Raw genomic sequence first — 18,003 nt, forward strand, 5'->3', positions numbered from 1 at the left:
ATGTGACCTCTTCATTTATATGACTTTTTAACAAATCCCCTCTATCTGGATACCTCTCTTGGAAAGTTGTGTACTGTTTGCCATTTGAAACTCGTAAGCCAATACAGGCTCAGAAGAAGAGTCCTTTGTACTTAAGGCAAAAAATCTGGATTTGATGGACTTACATTTACAGTGGTACCTCTGGTTACATACTTAATTCGTTCCAGAGGTCTGTTCTTAACCTGAAACTGTTCTTAACCTGAAGCACCACTTTAGCTAATCTGGCCTCCCGCTGCCACTGCGCCGCCAGAGCACGATTTCTGTTCTCATCCTGAAGCAAAGTTCTTAACCCGAGGTACTATTTCTGGGTTAGCAGAGTCTGTAACATGAAGCGTATGTAACCCGAGGTACCACTGTATTGGCTCAGGGACATCTTATTTCCATTTTGAGTGTGGTACAACCTGTGTACATATATACCTTCTCCTTCTCGAGTGGCTTAAAGGTACCTTTTCCCCCCAGGTGGTCCTGACAACCAAGTCCACTTCGAGGGCTACCAGGTATCCAACCAGTGCATGGCTCTAGTACGTGACGAGTGCTTGTTGCCATGCCGCGATGCTCCAGAGCTCGGCTATGCAAAGGAATCCAGCAGTGAACAATATGTGCCTGATGTGTTCTATAAGGCAAGTGTGGATAACCTCCATTGACATATGGTCCTTTCCCATTTCTGGGAAAGTGGTATGGTTCACTCTCTTCTTTTCTGTAAGGTGACTAAACAGTAGTGGCAAGCCATGGAGGATAGCCCTTTCCCAGTACTTAACGTGTGGAATTTCCTTCTGCCCTTGGGAGGGTGCTTAGCCTTCTCCTGAAAGGCTGTTGGAAGCCTAGGCTATTGTTTTTTCATGCCCAAGCTAGCTGTCAAAGAAAAAGGTGCACTAGCTGTTCTATCATCTTTCTCTGGGTTGATTGCTGCATGGGCAGCAGTTTTTCTGGCACCCTCTTCCTTCCTCTCCTCCCTAGCTCTGGAGACAACCTGTCTTGTCTGCCCTGTGCATTGGAAGGTGTTGCCACTGAGCTATATCTCCTGTCTACATTGGCACATTTGGCCTGTGTTGTTCAGAGCAGTGCATCAGCATTGGGGAGCCACCTAAGTCAAGATTCTGCCATGGCTCCGCAGTTGTTGCTTCTGATGTTGTCTCTGTCAGATCCACAACGAAACCTCTGAACCTTGAAGTTATAGGGCAGGCATAGGCAAACTCGGGCCTCCAGGTGTTTTGGGACTACAACTCCCATCATCCCTAGCTAACAGGACCAGTGGTCAGGGATGATGGGAATTGTAGTCTCAAAACATCTGGAGGGCCGAGTTTGCCTATGCCTGTTTTAGGGGGTCATCAGAACAGTAAGCTATTGCATTGATTGAGTATAAATTGGAGCATGCATTCTTGCACACACACACAAGCTTGCAAACAGAAGTTCAGCAATATGTACGGAAATACAGATTTGCAATAGTTTCTTGTATAAATAAGCTCAATTTCCCTTTTCTTGAAAATCCTCCTATCATACTCCAGATCCTGTTCAGCTTCAGTCAGAGTTAAGCTACTTTGTGCCCCCTATCGAGCCCTCTGAATTAATGATGCCACTTGTGTTTGGCTGTGACTGCCACCCCTCTTGTTGACTTCGGATGCCTGACTAATGTTTGCTGTTTCCTTTGCCCAATTATGCTTAGGTGAGATGCTCAGTGAAGCAAAACGATGCAGCAATAAAAGCTGCAGGTTTCTGACAGCTGGCGAGAATAGTTTTTGTTACGTAGGATATACTTATAAGACACCCGGTGAGCAGCATCAGTTGCTGCATAGTGACAAGTAGCAAAATAGAAAACGTGGATTCAGAGAAGGTGAATTTCGTGGTGGGGAAAGAGGGAGGATGAGAGCTTTGAGTGGAGAACGATGTAAAAAAAGGCATAGGTAGATCCAGAAGATTGGGCAGCAGGTAGGATATAAATAATTCCTCTGTTCTGTTACTACAAGCAGACAGCATTTCTCTCCCCCCCCCTAAGTCTGCCTTATATGTTGTGATTCAAGAAACAAAATATTTGAGATATTTTCAGTACTTCACTTTGTGTCTATGTGTGCTTTCCAAACCAGAAGATTCTGGAGCAGACTTTAGAAGACTGAAATCTGATTACTCTCTTCTTTTTTTAGTATTGTGGTTTTTTATCCCCTCAGCAAAAGTCTCCCTAAGATGGCAGCATTTTGTAAGCAGTAATTAGTATGTGCAGCCGACACCCAATGCACAAAGTGTTGACGGAGGCACTCTGGAATGGGAATTTACCAAGGCCTCCGCTATCAGTCCCACTTCTGTTTACTTGTACAGTGTGAAGCCATTTTGTGTAGGGTTCTCACTTACACTTTTCAATCCTGCAGTACAGAAATTTCCAGCTATGGCTTGTGACTCAAAATTACATTGCTTCTACTTTCTTTGAATACAACCTTGCCTGGCTATATAGCTGTCACTTGAATTGATCACTGAGCCTTTAAAATTCAGGCTGCTCGGAAATATACTCCGGAATTCAGGCAAGTGTTTCAATAATCCTTGAGCCAGATGCAACGTAATGAAATCACTGGAAAGTTTAGTAAATTCTGTGTTTAAGGACCATTTGGGCCTTGATAAATGTGGAAGACCTGGCTCTTTAGACAATACTTTATCACAGATTTTGTGAGTGACAGCTTCATAAAGGATCGTTAAGACATTGTCATGATGCCAGAATATCTCTGGTAGGTTCTGGCCCTGTTAGAATACGAAGCACAGCCTTAGTCGTCAAGTACGGCTTTTCTTACTTTATTTGGCTGGTTATACTTCTATACTTTTCAGTTCCTGCCTTGTACAGTAGGGGAGAGTTATTGTTTATGCCATATGACTTTATGACAACTTAGCGGGAACAATTTGTGGTCACCTTTTACATATTCAGAAAGCAAGAGATCCGCATCCATTCGCAGAAAACATATGAGCAAAATAATCCAAAGGTTCTGAGAATAAAATGTTTTCTTTTTTGAAGTCCATTTAGTGCGTTTTGAACTTTTCACTCTGTCAAGGTTATTTTACCATTCTTTTCGTAAAAGGCAGGTGTGTTGAACCGAAGGTGAGACTGTCTCAGAAGGCTTGCAAATGCCATTTAATGGGGAGTTGCTGCAAGGATGAGCTCACATATGTTCATAGATTCACTTCCTTTTAATATACGCTATTGGCTCACTTTGATGCAGTGCTTATCTGGGATGCTGGGCTGTTGGCCCAGAGAGGGAAGCTATCTGTAAGCCTTGGATAGTTGCCACCTGTGCCCTCATGGCGCCAGGTGGATTGATGGGAGGTTCTGGCCAAACTGATGCATGCTATCATTTGTATAAGTAAAGAATGAATATTTTTCTGGGTGCAGACAAGTCATGGCGACACCTCACTGCTGTGGTGTCTGACCCACGTCTGTAGTGGCTTTGGGGTTTTGCAGGCTGTGTTGTAAGCTTACATTTCCCTTTAATATAGCACTATTCTGGCGTTCTTGACATCCTCTTTTGGTATCCCTGCAGCAAACCATTTTTTGCACAGACCCTCCTTTGGGCCTGTGGTTCAGAACAAAAGGTTGCCTTATTTTCTCCGTATTCTTTCCTTACCGTGGTATTAGGAGCACTTAACACTCAACGCCCCATTCTTGTGAGATGAAGGAATATATTTTGATCCAGGCTAGGGGTTTAGCTAAGGGAGGCTGTTGTCCTGCAGTGTTGGTTTATAACATGCCCAGAACAGGAAGACGTTAATGAGCTACTTGGACTAAATTATTTATTGGGGTAAAAGCTTTTTAAAGGTTGGTCTCTTGGCAGCCAGCTACTACAAACCAGCACAACTACCTTTCCAGAAAATTAGGAGAGATCTGCATTGGAGGTTTTTGGAGAGTGTGTGTGTGTGTATGTGTGTATATATATATACACACACACACACATATATATATATGGCTTAAGCACTCACATGAAAGAGCTTTTAGAAATTTGTTGGATCCGCCCCAAGAAGCCAATGTTTGTGTAATGTGGAGTACATTTATCTCGCAAGGTTAGCAGCAGTTTAAATACAGCAGAAGCTATTGAACCCCTGTGTCGTCTAGCTGGGTAGGAGAACAGATGCTCTTTAAACTCCTGCAGGCAGAGAAGAGGTGATGTATGTAAAACCAGAGAGACTTGAAGCGGTGCCTATGTGAAACTTTGCTTATTGCATAAAGTATCCAGTCCTGGTATATTGTTTCTATACTTTTGGAAAACGTTTTTTCATGAAGTTGTCTCAGTTGCTTGCTGCACAAAAGAAGCCCATGTTGGGATCAAAGCCACACGTCTAGTGCGTTACTGGCTGCAGGGCCTCAGTAAGCCTAGAGGTGCTTAAAGGGCAAATAACAGGCTTCTTCTCTCTTGAGCCATTCTTGGGTGGTGCGCATCAGTGCGTGTTTGTGGGACAGGGCCGGAGGCTGTTGCACCCATGACGGCATGTTCCAGCCATTGCTTGTTCCCATGGGAACAAGTATGACTCACTCATATCTCAAAAAGCACCAAAACAGGAAAACCAACAGCACCAGGTTTGCTCCAACTTTATGGAGCCAGGCATTTTTCTGACGCCTCTGGCCATGCAAGACTTTTATGTCTTTACCACTCTCTTTATTTTGGCCCCTTAAAGACTAAATCAGCACTGGCAGCAATGCTATTAACTGCATCTGGATGCTGAAATTTGACTGGTGTGAAGGGCTTGAGGCTAATGCTGGTGTGAACATTAGGAGTTTTGAGAACCAGAACAAAAAAAGCTGTTTAAATAGCTGTTCTCACTGTTGAAGAACACCTCCTCCCCTCACCCACCAATGGAGAGGGTGTCTGGAATGGAAAGTCTGATTCCCTGTGTTATTTATTTCATGTATTAATCACTTCCTATGAAGCATCTCAATACAATACAATACAAACATCTATAAAACAATTACAGATATAAAAACAATTTAAAATCCAGTACAGAGACTGACTGAAATAAAAAATTTCCACTGAGGAGGCCTTGCTGAAAGCAAGAAGTCTTCAACCAATGTTAAAAAGACATCAGAGATTGTGCCCGTTTGATATGTAACAGGAGAGCATTCCAAGGGGCAGGTGCTGCCACGCTAAATGCCCAATTCAGATACCATGTGGAATTGACTTCCTGATAAGATGGCATCTGCAGGAGGCCCTCTTCTGCACAGCGTAGTGATTGCTTTGGTACATAATGGCTGAGACTGTCTTTTGGATGTCCTAGTCTCAAGTTGTATAGGGCTTTGTCACCGATTCCAGCACGTTGAACTTAGTCTGATAGCTAATTAAGAATTAAGGCAGCCTTTATATCATTATCATGCATCCAACACCTGAGTAATCTGTAATGGGTTTTTATGCTTTAGAAGCAGTTTGTCATCATGTAGTATATCAATTACTTGATAAAAGTACATTTCTCTGCTTTTCAGCTGGATGTGGGCAGGCAGGGTATTTGCAACTTCATGTAGCACCAGAAATAAGAGTTGCTAGGTTAACCATTTATAATGGAGAAAGGGCTAATTGCATTATTTTCAAGAATGTAGGAGGCTTGCGTATGCTATCTTAGAAGACAATTCTTTCCTATCTCAACCAGTTTCCTCTTTCCAACTTACTTAAGCTTGGAATGTATTTTGCCCTTGCGAGTCTGAATAAGAGAAGGCTGAATAATACGCTACGTTCCTTTCATAGGTCTTTATCGACTGTCAACAGAGACCAAGCCTAGAGGTTTTATAGGGCTGGGGGAGAACTTCTGACAAGCAGATGTTGTTTGACTTACATTTCGCATAACACTAGATGTCTATAAATTTTAGATCTCCTTTCCTGAAATATATTGGCATTAGTTATCATAGCATAGTCAGATGAAATCACTGGAAGCCGTGAGAGCCGAACACTCTTTAAAATTTGGCATTTTCATCCATTTGCAATTTGCATTAATGGAGAGCAGTTCTCCGTTTTTATGTTTCTGGGTGTTTCAAACACCTCCTCTTCTTCCTGAAGCAGCATCCAGCCAGTCTGCTAAGTTTGACTTTCCATTATCTGGCTGTCATCTTATTGGGCACCCCTGTGAGTCTTGTGCTCTTGAAGTTGGTTGCTGCACCGCAGGACTCCAGCTCTAGACTTATTTCATGGATGTCTCAACATTCCATCAAATGCAGCGTGCCAAAAAAGAAAAGGGGGGGGTCCAAAGGGGAATCTGAATTTTATGGATCCTTTGAAGCAGAGTAGCAAAGGTTTAGTGCTTTTGCAGGACTCTGCTCCCTTGTTGACTTTTGAAAAATACATACGATCTTAGGACCAATGCAAAGATGTCATCTTTCCCAATGAGTTATGTTGTTATTGATGTTCTAATGTCCAGGAAATGTTTGGGGTTGGTAGAAGATGAAAGGCACTTGAGGACACTTGTGTTACCGATAGACATTTGCCCCTTGCATCGTTCTTTTACAGACTGAAAAAACTGGATACGGTTTTGCATTTAGGCTGTCGCTCCAGCTTTGTATGGTACGCTGGTCTAAAGAATTGCCAGCTGCTAGATTTTAGTATGATATATCAGGTTTCCTCTTGTCAAGTCATTCCAGTGGCAATACTGGAAGGCCAAGCACCCTCTATTAAGAGCTGCCTGGTACTTGTTTTCTTCTAAAAAACCAGTACTCCTGGGTATTGTTGAGTTATGAGCACTTGATATGTACGAGGCCTTTAATTCAGTCTGGGGATAAATTGAGAATCCTGATGTTCTGTTGATGTTGCCTTGAGACAGGGACATGAGACGCCGAGCACATACTTGCTTGGTTGTTGGAATCATTCAGAACACTCTGGATTCCTTTGTCCAGCCTCTTCCCACTCCCCCATATTTATAGAGCTGTACAGAGTTCTTTATGCCAGATTTCCAGTGACATATCCACTGAAATGTTCTCATCAACTTTCCTAGTTCCCAGCTTGCCTTTTGCTTATGAAACATCTACTTTCTAGCTCCAAATAGCCTGTTGTGTACCCCATTGCTACAGACTAGTTTTCTGCCCCCTACCTACTTTCTCTGGCCCCAATATAACCCATTTATACACTTCGCTACTTTCTTATTTCTTTTTTAAGAGGAAAGCAGAAAACTAGCCAATACCAGGATTGCCAGTTCAGCCGGCACTAGAATGGGGGCTATTTATTCCCCACATTTATTCTCAGTGCAACTCCTCTCTCATGTGGAAGAGTGACCCTGGTGACTCACATTTCAGCTTGTCATTCCACATGCCTCTCCATCCTTCTCTGCAGTGCTACTGTCTACCGACCTGTATCGACTATTTGTACTTGCACATTTAATTGTGCTGGGGATAGGTAGTTTCATCAGCCCAGAAAGTTTTCATGTAGTTGTGTCAAGGCACTGCAGACAGGATGGTGGTCCCAGACAGGCTGGACAACGCGTTGTACTTCCGCAGCTGGAATTTTTTTAATGTTTTGCAACACGTTGCATGTAAGTACAGAATGGTGTATGTTGATAAAGCTCCCAAAAAAGGTTTCGTTTAGTAGTTGCTGTGACTGTTCACTTAAGGAAACAATTTCTTGTATATTAAGCATAATTTGAGTCTCCTTTCTATGGCTGAGGACCCCTGCCCACTCCTACATATGTGCTATTAGGTAGCCCAATTCTTGCTAAAACTCCAGGCTATCTGGGAGTCGGAGACTGAAACCACATTGCTATTTCCAGGGCTTCCTCAATCACGGGCAGGTGCTTTTTGGCTTGTCAAATCAGTTGCAACCATTCTCAGCCAGGTAACAAGCAGCCCTGTCACTTCTTGCTGGGGTCTGTGAAAACTTCTCCCAGCTGAAGCAGCAGGGGGGCAGAAGCATGCTGCTTCCAGACCAAAGGTGTAGCTGAGGTTTATGTGTGTGCATTTTAATTCAGGATAAGGTACATATAGCAAGGTTAAGACTCTAGGAATGTAATCCTTACTCAGAAGTAAGCCCCACGGAATTCAGTAGGACTTCCCCCACAAATAAGTCTGTATAGGGTTGTAGTCACTTACATATGGGGAGTATTTGGGAGCCCAACAAAGTCCCAGTGTTAAGTCATCTATAATCCTGATTACCCCATTTTTGCCTTTCATCACCATAGAGTGCTGCAGCTGCGACACATGCAGTTCATTAGGAAAGTAAATAAAACAGGAAGTATCACAATGCCAACCCATTAGTTTGCACAGTGCGTAATTTTAGCTTACGAAAAGCATTGTTGCAGAACGATGTGATGGCAACTCACTGGGCTTTTAAACATTTGTTAGACAAATTCATGGATTATAGTAAAAAATAATAATTTATGGCACAAAAACTGAAAGGAGACCCATCCTGCCTGCAGACTTACAATTTAGTATAATTCAAGTCCAACTGTAGGTCCGAAATGGGGTCTGTTCACAGCTGTGAGCCACGTTAGCTGAATGACATCTCTGCTTACCAGATGCTGGAGACAGTGAAGTGGCTGCCACCATATTATGTTGCTTGTGAGCTACCAAAGCCATTTAGCTGTTGCGGCTGGAAATCTGGACCTTGATATGACCCAGCAAGGCAGGTTTTTCCCCCTTTCCTGCAGCCATAGATCAAAGCCCCAGCACTGCTGCTGTCCTCTAATCTCTAAATCTTAATTATTTTTTCATATAAAGGGTTACCTCCTGACAGTGTGCTTTCATAGAGCATTTCTCTTTCCTGCCCCCACCAATAGCTTTGACAGTAACACTCCTGCATTTAAGAGCTTGCCAAGGGCCTTAGTCATAGATGCATCCTTGACGTTCAGAGATTTCTTGCCTCGGCTTGTTGGGTAGAGGAAGTTCTCTTGTAGCAGCTGCTTGCTGCTGTCATTTACTCCTTTCCCAGATATGCTAGTGGCCACGTATTGGCAATCTTTATAATATTGAAAAGATTGACCGGCTCTGCTTTGGTTATGAGTGATCAGTTATAAGGACTGTATCTTCAGAACAATCCACGCATTTGTACGATGCTGGATCTTGAAATAAAATACTTAAACCCCACACAAGTTCTTGCTTTGTCTGTATTTGTTCTTTCCACTGTACTGTTCTACTTCAATTGAAGTAGCAGATGTGAGGCACCATGATAGTGTCAAACGGTGCCTGTACCTTGAAGCATTCCATCCCACTGCTTTTGCCTATTCGCTTCTTGCTTAAAGGTTCTGCAAGAGGCAAAAATATCCCGTCGGCAATACAGAGAAATGTTGCAGACCAACTGCTGAATTTGTACCAGAGCTCTTCCTCAAGAGAGGGGTTAAAATAGGACGTTTCTCCTTGCTAAAGTATTCAGGTGCGGTTGGAAAGCTTGGGTAAGAACTGAATGCCCCCACTTCCTTATCTTGCAAAAGCAAATCAAGGGTAGATGTTAGAACCCCTATATGAGGGTACTATCTCTGGTGGCAAATAGCTCTCTTTGGAAACCAGGTCTGTAGCACCCTGCACATTTCATTCCATCAGTCCCCAAATAAATATTTGCAAGGAAGGTATTGTTTCCCTCACTGTCTCCCAACCGAAGTTTGTTAAGGCCTATAAAAAAAGTAAATTGCTAATACAGTAGCTTGTGTGCGTGTGGCAAAGGTCATGAGTCCCTACCTTTTTCTTTTCTTTTCTTTTCTTTTTTTTGAGGGGCAGGATTTACAAATACCACTTGCAGTGGAGAAGATAGAAGGTTCTGTTTTATCGATAGGGGATGCCATTCAGATTTTAGTAACTGGACTTTTTAAAAAAAATGTAAAAAGTGTTTTTCATTTAAATCCCTTGAGGGAAATATGAAAGTCAACAGGTGCTGGGGAAAAATGTCTCTGCATATTAGAACTTAATTGGATTTGAAGATGTGTTCCAGGTGGGCTAATTATATGGGTGGTATAGCAGGTTGTTTCTTGCACGGGCAGATCTACAAGTTGGTTTCATTGGATTTGATCTTGCTCTTTGCAGCCTTTTCAAGATTAAGGGCTGGTGCGCAGAACAGCTGCTCATCATGTTCTGCTGGCTGAATGCTGCAATGTAGAGCTAGAAGTATGGGAAGTGTCCCTAGAAAAGGCATAGGCGCCTTTTCCTCCCTTTACACCCTGGCCCCCAAAAGGGAAGAGGCATGGGATGAAATCCTGTGGAGCACAATGAGTACTGACTGCTCCTGTAGAAAAGCACAAGATTCCCCAAATAAATGCTGTGAAGACATGCCCATAAAAAAGAAATGGGCTTTTAAGCTAGTAAATTCCATCAGAAAAATTCCATCCTCCTCCCATATCTCCTGTTAGAGCTCAAGATATCTAAAGGTTCAAGCCCCTGGGCTTGTTGCCGAAGATATTACAACACCAAACAGTCTGTCTTATTTGAGAAATGAAAAGTATCTGTGAGTTTTTCCTCTATAATCAGCATTTCTTTAAAAGAATGCCTACAGGCTTATCATGTTTTGGGCAGGTGTCTGATTGGAAATGCCATGGATTTTCCTACAGTGAGAGAGGTCGGTGATAATTAATAATATGCTGCGTGTTTCCACTTATATATAAACAGCTGCTTTTTTCCATGAATCTTTCTAGTCATCTTTACACACAAACTGGGTTGATGAAACTTGGCATGTTCATTGTTGCTTGTTCTTTGGAATTTTTAATTTTGAGAAGCGTTACCACCTCCCCCCATTTGGGAACGTGGTGAAAATTCACCAAAGAGCACCCCACAGTTTCATATCAGTAAACTGAGGAGCAAACCTTGGTGAATCTAGGAGAGGGTTTTCCGATTGCCCAAAAATTGTTGCTCTGAAATGGATTTGTATCGCAATTTGCATGAGGTACAGAGAAACTTCCCTAAGACCCTCATTCTCCATGACAGCAGGGAAACAGTCGTCCTGGACAGAGCTATCTCACCCACAAGGGGCCTCATCTAGCAACTTCTCTGCCTCTCTCTGGGTCAGCTACCTTGGCCCCGAAGGAATGAGCTCACACCAAGCACACACCCACAACTTCTGTTCAGCAGGCAGATAGGCATAAATGTGACATTTTGTGTAATACACTAGGTAGCCCCCAGCCCCAATCTGCTGCCTTTATTAAGCAAGCTTACTTGGGAGGTTGGGATTTGTTAGAAAAAAATATTGGCAGGGGTAGTAGTCTGCCCATGACTCCTTGCCATGCTGCCAAACTCAGCTGCTTAGCTCACTTGTTACCTTGGCTTGGCAATGGGGCTGAGATGGTGCTCACCTCTTGCTCATGGAACCCCTTGGTTACCTGCAGAGTGAGAAATGGATTTTCATACATGCATAGCACAGTGTGCTCCTGGCCACCTCTTTTGTTGAATATCAGAAGTGTTCTGTTCAAAAATTGAATATAGTGGTACCTTGGTACCCGAACAACTCGGCTCCTGAATGCCACAAACCCAGAAGTGAGTGTTCTGGTTTGTGAACGTTTTCCGGAAGCCGAACGTCCCAACACGGCTTCCGTTTGAGTGCAGGAACCTCCTGCAGCCAATCAGAAGCTGCACCTTGGTTTTTGAACAGTTTCAGGCGTTGAACAGACTTCTGGAACGGGTTAAGTTCACCGTACATAGAAATTCAGTGTGATCTGGATTTTTCTTAGTTCTCTGGGTAAGAAGGCAACAGTCTTAAATCAGAAAAAGATGAAAATTTGAACCTATAGCTTTCAGAATTGTAGTGATGACCGAAGCATTTGCCTGCATCTTGAAGTATTGATTAGCAGTTCTCATCAGAAATGTCAATCTTAGGACTTTGTCTCCCTTTCTGACTGCTTGCAATGGAGGGGTGTGTGTGTGTGTGTTTCTGTTTCTACTCCCTCCCTCAATCTTCCTGGCAATAAATCAAACATGCAGATTGACAGCTGTGTCCGAGTACTTGTCCTTGGGATCTGCCTCATAGTCACATTTTGCTTTTGGAAGCTTAGCAAATGTAAACTTTTATGTAAGGTCTCTGATTGGAAATTACAAATGTATAATTTATATAGGTCTGAGTGAATGATTTATATCCTGTTAAGTGGTGATTTAGGTGGAAAATACAACCCCCACTTGCAGAATCTTTAATGAAAAGTGTCTGTTCTTACGAATTTATTTCTGAAGCAGTGTTTGAGCTCGGTGTGTTTGACATAAATCAGGTCTAATTGTCAGTTTGTGATTAATGAACATATGCTAGTCATCTCCCCCCCACCCCATAATTGAACTTGTGTTCAATTCATCAGACAGAGCACAACAGGTTTAGGCTTTGTCAGATTGTGTGCCTTTTCTAGCCCCTGATTTCAGAGAGGATGGCTTGGGGCTTCTCCTTTTTTTGAAACTGCAAAGGGATGGGAAAATGACACTTTATTTGAAGGATAAGGTTTTTGGATTCAACAGGGCAGCTTGTCAAAATGTCAGTTGGATTGGCAAAGTCTTGGAATGCAAAGGCAACACAGTCCAGGCTGATCTGCTAGACCAGGGTTTCCCGAATTTGGGTCTCCAGCTGGTTTTGGACTACAATTCCTATCATCCCTGACCACTGGTCCTGGGCGTAAAATCTATACAGGTGTGGGAGGATTCCCATGTTCTGTTTAAAATATGTGACCAACAGTACAATCTGTTCTACAGTGCAATGTGGAACAAGTCCTGAAAGGTCAGTTTGTATATGAGAACCAGAAGCTCTCTTCCTTGCGCCCCCCCCAACCCCTTTTTACAGAGCCTTCAAACATTGCTGCCTTGTTAACACTAATAGCCGTTTCAGTAAGCCTAGTTCACATAGAGATTTCTCCCTGCTATATTGCACAAAGGGTAGCTGAGGGATGGGGGGAGCACTTAGTTTGCATGGGCAGTACAATTGTCCAAATCTAGGATGGAATAATTGTGCTGGATGGGACATCTGTGTGACTCCATGAGGGGGTGAATTGGGAAGTCCTGCTTAATCAGGCTTGGCATCACACCTACTTTTTTGTTGGTAGTAAGGCATCTTTAATTGTTCTAGACTTAAGTTATTTCATACTACTGCAAAACTGTTACCCTTGGTTAGATATGCATTTGCTGCAGGGGTAAGTGGCTTCTGTCTTTCATGGTCTACATTGAAAAACAAAGAAACGCAGCCACAGCCTTGAATTCCCACGTTCCACTTGATATGTATTTAAATTTCTAAAGCAAGTGTGTGTATTTGGGATCTCTGTATAGTTAGGGTGTAATCAATCTTAAATATATAGTCATGTTTAAGAATATAAGTTGTTCCTTACTGGACCAGATCAAGATCCACTTATGCAGCTTTCTTTGCAAGAATCCAGTTAACCAGATTGCTGTGATCCACTGAGAATTAGCCAGTAGCCCACATGCAGCACACCAACCCCTGATCGATATTTCTCCTTAGCAATTTTGCATTGATCATTCAATCTAACCAGTAGACTTCTGTTGTTTCAGGATATAGACAAGTTTGGCAACGAGATTACTCAGCTAGCTCGTCCACTCCCTGTGGAGTACCTAATCATAGATGTAAGTATCCGTTACGCTTTCCTTTTTTTTTTTACTTTTGCAGAGGGAAATAAAAACGGGCTAACCTCACCCCAACACTGAAGTTGAAATTTTTCACTTTGTTCCTTTCTTTAGCCGCCCTGCCTTTGTTAGGAAGCTAAATGTTAGCAAGCAGCTCGTAAGTCAGCGCGGTTTTATTTTGGACTAGTGGTGATGTGAAACTTCAGGAAAGCTTTTAGCCTCCTTGTTAGGTGCTGCTTGGAGCACCTCGCTGCTCTTGCGAAATGACATTTATCCATTAGATGAGTAGAAACTGTCACCCCCCCACAGAGATGCTGGCGATTACATCACCAGGAGCTTGTTAGCTAGTGTCGGTTGTACCTTTCACTGGAGTGATTAAGCAGTCTGCTGCTTATAGTGACCGAGCCAGACATGGTTTGACTGTCTGGCTGGAAAACGGGTGGCTTTCTGATGTGCAGTAAGGATATGTGTGCATGGTATCAAGGAGCAATAAATGGCCATGGAGCTTGGATTTAGCATTAAAATGATGGGAAGAAACTATTCCACCAGATGGGAGCGTGTAGTAGTACAGTGATGATTCATCAGCAGACGATATGATAGTACAGGCACCGGTCTGATTCACTGCAGCAGCATGTAATATAGGCTGGAAACTTGAACATGGTCCTCCTCCTTGTCCATGTATTTACATAGCTGCTCAAGCATTGGGATACAGGCATGCCTGATTCATGCCACAGTGATGGCCATTGTGTTGAGCCTGCAAACTTTGTATTCCAATTGACAGCCCAGAAACATATTTATTACCCAAGCAGCGAAGGCATCTGTGTGTGTGTCTGTTTTGAACTACCTGGGGTATAATTAAAATGAAAGGAGATTGACAGAACATGCACTTAGGAGGCGTCTGAAAAAAGAGACAAAACCGAATTTCTGAAGCCTCTCTTTACGGTTCTGCTTTTTTGTTATTCTCTAATGACTTGAGCTATTTCTGCAACTTTGGTTTTGGTTGCAAATTTTTGCCGATTGAAAAGTCCTTTATCGGTAAGTCTCCATAGAATTGCAGTTGGGATATGATAGCTCTTCACTTTCAGATATAACAGCTTGTAATATTAGTCCGCCTTGGGCATCGAGTGGGAGAGCAAGCAAGCATGGTCTCCTCCCTGCTGGATCCAAAAATCACAGCCACCTCACGTTAGCAAAGTTTACAAGCCCTCCAGAAGATGATGTGATTTTATTATAAAAAACATGCAGTTTCAGGAAGGGCATTGCTAGTTTGAACTGCTGAAGACAGTATTCCTACCTTTTCTGCATCAGAAGATGGACCTATTCTAGAACATCCAGTTCAAGCTTGCATGTTCCTGAATCAGCCGTGCTTTTTGAAAATGAATTCCTTGTTGCACTCTGCTTGTTTAGCCATGCATGCTGAAGTATCTCCTTGGGAAATAAGGTGGGCGTTAGATTGAGGCCTAAGCATGGAACCCAACGCAAGAAATAAGGCAGTCATCATCTCAACCTTTTTTTTCTTTTCTTTTTAAATTTAAGATTACTACTACGTTCCCCAAAGATCCAGTTTACACATTTTCTATTTCTCAAAATCCATTCCCTATTGAGAATCGTGATGTTCTGGGAGAAACTCAGGTATGTGCAAATCATATTTGGGGTGGGTGCCGGGGTGGGAAGGGGGGTGGATTTAAACAATTTAACTGACTTTAATGTTTAAAGATCATAGGATGTTGCACAAAAAAAACAACAACAACAATGGTTGGTTGCAAATGCTAAGTAGTCTAAAAAGCTCCCATTTGCAGTTGGTTATTGTGCTGAATTTGTGTGTGGGAGTAGCAGTTCTGTGGGGAGAAATTGCACGTAATCACACAAAATGTACTCTTAACTGTGAAGTATGTACATCAGAAGTCAGAACGTGGCTTGCGTAGATGATTGTAAGAGAAACGTTCTTGCACAATTCCTCATTTCCCCCTTAGAAACAGAAATGTTGCATTTTGCATCCCAGTAATAGGTCTCCCCAATGCACACAAGTATTTGTAGGTGTGTGCCCCTTCAGCTATCCTCTTGCCTACTACTACTTGGGCAAAAGGTCCCCTGCAGTATATGGTGGAAGGAAAAGCATGAACACTGAAGAAAGAGCTGCGCTTGGGAGAGACGACACCCTAATCTGCCTTGCCTTTTCTGTTCCTGCTGCTGACACAATTTGAGCTTGTGTCTGTGGAACTGCTGGGTCTAGAAACAAATAAGACTAGCTCAGCTTTTCATTCTAGTTATCCTGGCAACTCCTGTCAGCCAGCAAGGTCCACATATAAGTAAGTAAGTACATTTTAATTTATACCCCGCCCTCCTCAGCCAAGACCGGGCTCAAGGCAGCTAACATCACATATCAAATACATTAAAACACAATCAAACAATTAAGATAAAGCCTAAAAATTAGAAACAGGATACAATTAAATGACTGCCCATGAATTAGAACCATGGGGGCCGAGAACCTCAAGTATTCATCAGGGCCAGCTATCCATGTTGGTCCCACATGAGCCGATAAAAGGGCCAAAGATGTAAATTACAGGGTCCCATAGAGGGGGGGGACAAACTGGGCCCAGACCGAAGGCCAGGCGGAACAACTCCGTCTTGCAGGCCCTGTGGAAAGATGTCAAGTCCCGCAGGGCCCTGGTCTCCTGTGATAGAGTGTTCCACCAGGCTGGGGCCAAAGCCGAAAAGGCCTTGGCCCTGGTTGAGGCCAGTTTAACCTCCTTGAGGCCCGGGACCTCCACGATATTATTATTTGCGGACCGTAAGATCATCCGTGGGGCATACCAGGAGAGGCGGTCCCGTAAGTACAGCCTTGTGCGTGGAACGTCCTTAGTTTAAGCCTCTGGTTAGAAATAGTGAATGCAAGTGAAAAGTAGTGTGTCTGTCCCTAGCTGCGCTTGGTGGCTGTTTCAAGTAGCTAATGGCAGGTGCTTTTGAAGACTACTGAGCAAGATCAAGAATGGTCTAAACTTTCTCTGGCGGTCCATCCATTCGTTGTTGTTTTTCTGATTGTTTTCATATCAGAGAGATAACAACAGAAAGGAACAGAAAGGAATTGCAGGTATATTCTGGTTGTATTGGGGATATTACAGAACTTGGTGTCTTTTCCCCAATGCACTCTTTTGACTTGCTAGGACAGTATCGGCCATTTATTCACTCCTGTCGATGAGAGATCTGGTGTCATTTCACATCCCCTTATTCCTACACCTGAATAAAAATAATTGCTCTCTTGATTTGAGAATGTTTCCTGGTAGAGCTTCATTGACCAGAGTGATTAATCTGACAGGTTTTTATTACTATCATTGTTATTTGTTCACAACTTTTTTTTACAGAAAAAACTCTGAGTGACTTAACGCGAAAGTTAAAAACAATTAAAATTGGAAAATGTAAAACAATGTATCGTATTAGATATGGGTAGATAGTACAGGCAACTGCTGTTTTAGGCATATTCAGTGCATGCGCATAAGGGACGCGGGTGGCGCTGTGGGTTAAACCACAGAGCCTAGGACTTGCCGATCGGAAGGTCGGCGGTTCGAATCCCCGTGACGGGGTAAGCTCCTGTTGCTTGGTCCCTGCTCCTGCCAACCTAGCAGTTCGAAAGCACGTCAAAGTGCAAGTAGATAAATAGTTACCGCTCTGGCGGGAAGGTGAACGGCGTTTCTGTGCGCTGCTCTGGTTCGCCAGAAGCGGCTTAGTCATGCTGGCCACATGACCCGGAAGCTGTACGCCAGCTCCCTCGGCCAATAAAACGAGATGAGCACCACAACCCCAGAGTCAGCCACGACTGGACCTAATGGTCAGGGGTCCCTTTACCTTTACCTTTAGTTCATGCGCAGCCATACACACAAGCATCACCACAACCTGGAAATGGTCAGAAAAGGAGGCAGGGCAGAGTGGACTGGCATGCGCTCCGTTGCTGCCTTTGGAGGTCAGGAACGCACACTCCTCCCCACACAAAACAGTCATTCCCTGTAGTGCTGCCTATACCGACCAATCCTAAGAACACTGAAATGCTTATCCTTTTTACAATTTCTACAGGACTTCCACAGTCTGGCAACTTACTTGTCCCAGAACACGTCCTCAGTGTTCCTCGACATCATCTCCGATTTCCATCTGCTTCTCTTCTTGGTCACCAACGAAGTGATGCCTTTAAGGGTATGTAATGAGAAGGAAGTTAATTCTGGTGAACGGTGCGAGTTCTTGCAAAGAGAGTTCTGTATATTTAAGGGGATGGGCACCTCTGGCCTCCAAACAGTGTGCCTTGCTTGCTTGCTTGCTTGCTTGCTTGCTTGCTTGCTTGCAGGCAGGCAGGCAGGCAGGCAGAAAGCTACATGCTTCTCTTTACATTCGCCTTCAGGTAGTTTGGTAAGGCATCTTTTCTCAGACACCACAGGCTGCCCTATCTCTTGAAGTGCCTCTTCAAGGTTGGTGGCAAAGATGCTTGTGGGATTTACTGTATTTTTCGCCCCATAGGA

General features: G+C 43.4%; 1 protein-coding gene across 1 annotated transcript in view; it reads left to right on the top strand.

The window, feature by feature from the left end:
• The window catches only part of NPLOC4 (NPL4 homolog, ubiquitin recognition factor), a 51,203-nt gene that overhangs the window by 27,769 nt on the left and 5,431 nt on the right, over positions 1-18,003 (top strand). Inside the window, exons 12-15 of the mRNA XM_053375466.1 lie at positions 499-659; positions 13,427-13,498; positions 15,035-15,130; positions 17,567-17,683. Of these exons, the coding sequence (XP_053231441.1) occupies positions 499-659; positions 13,427-13,498; positions 15,035-15,130; positions 17,567-17,683 (446 nt within the window). The remainder of the gene's footprint in view (positions 1-498; positions 660-13,426; positions 13,499-15,034; positions 15,131-17,566; positions 17,684-18,003) is intronic.

The sequence above is a fragment of the Podarcis raffonei genome, chromosome 2 (assembly GCF_027172205.1).
Source record: "Podarcis raffonei isolate rPodRaf1 chromosome 2, rPodRaf1.pri, whole genome shotgun sequence".
NCBI classification, from domain to species: domain Eukaryota; kingdom Metazoa; phylum Chordata; class Lepidosauria; order Squamata; family Lacertidae; genus Podarcis; species Podarcis raffonei.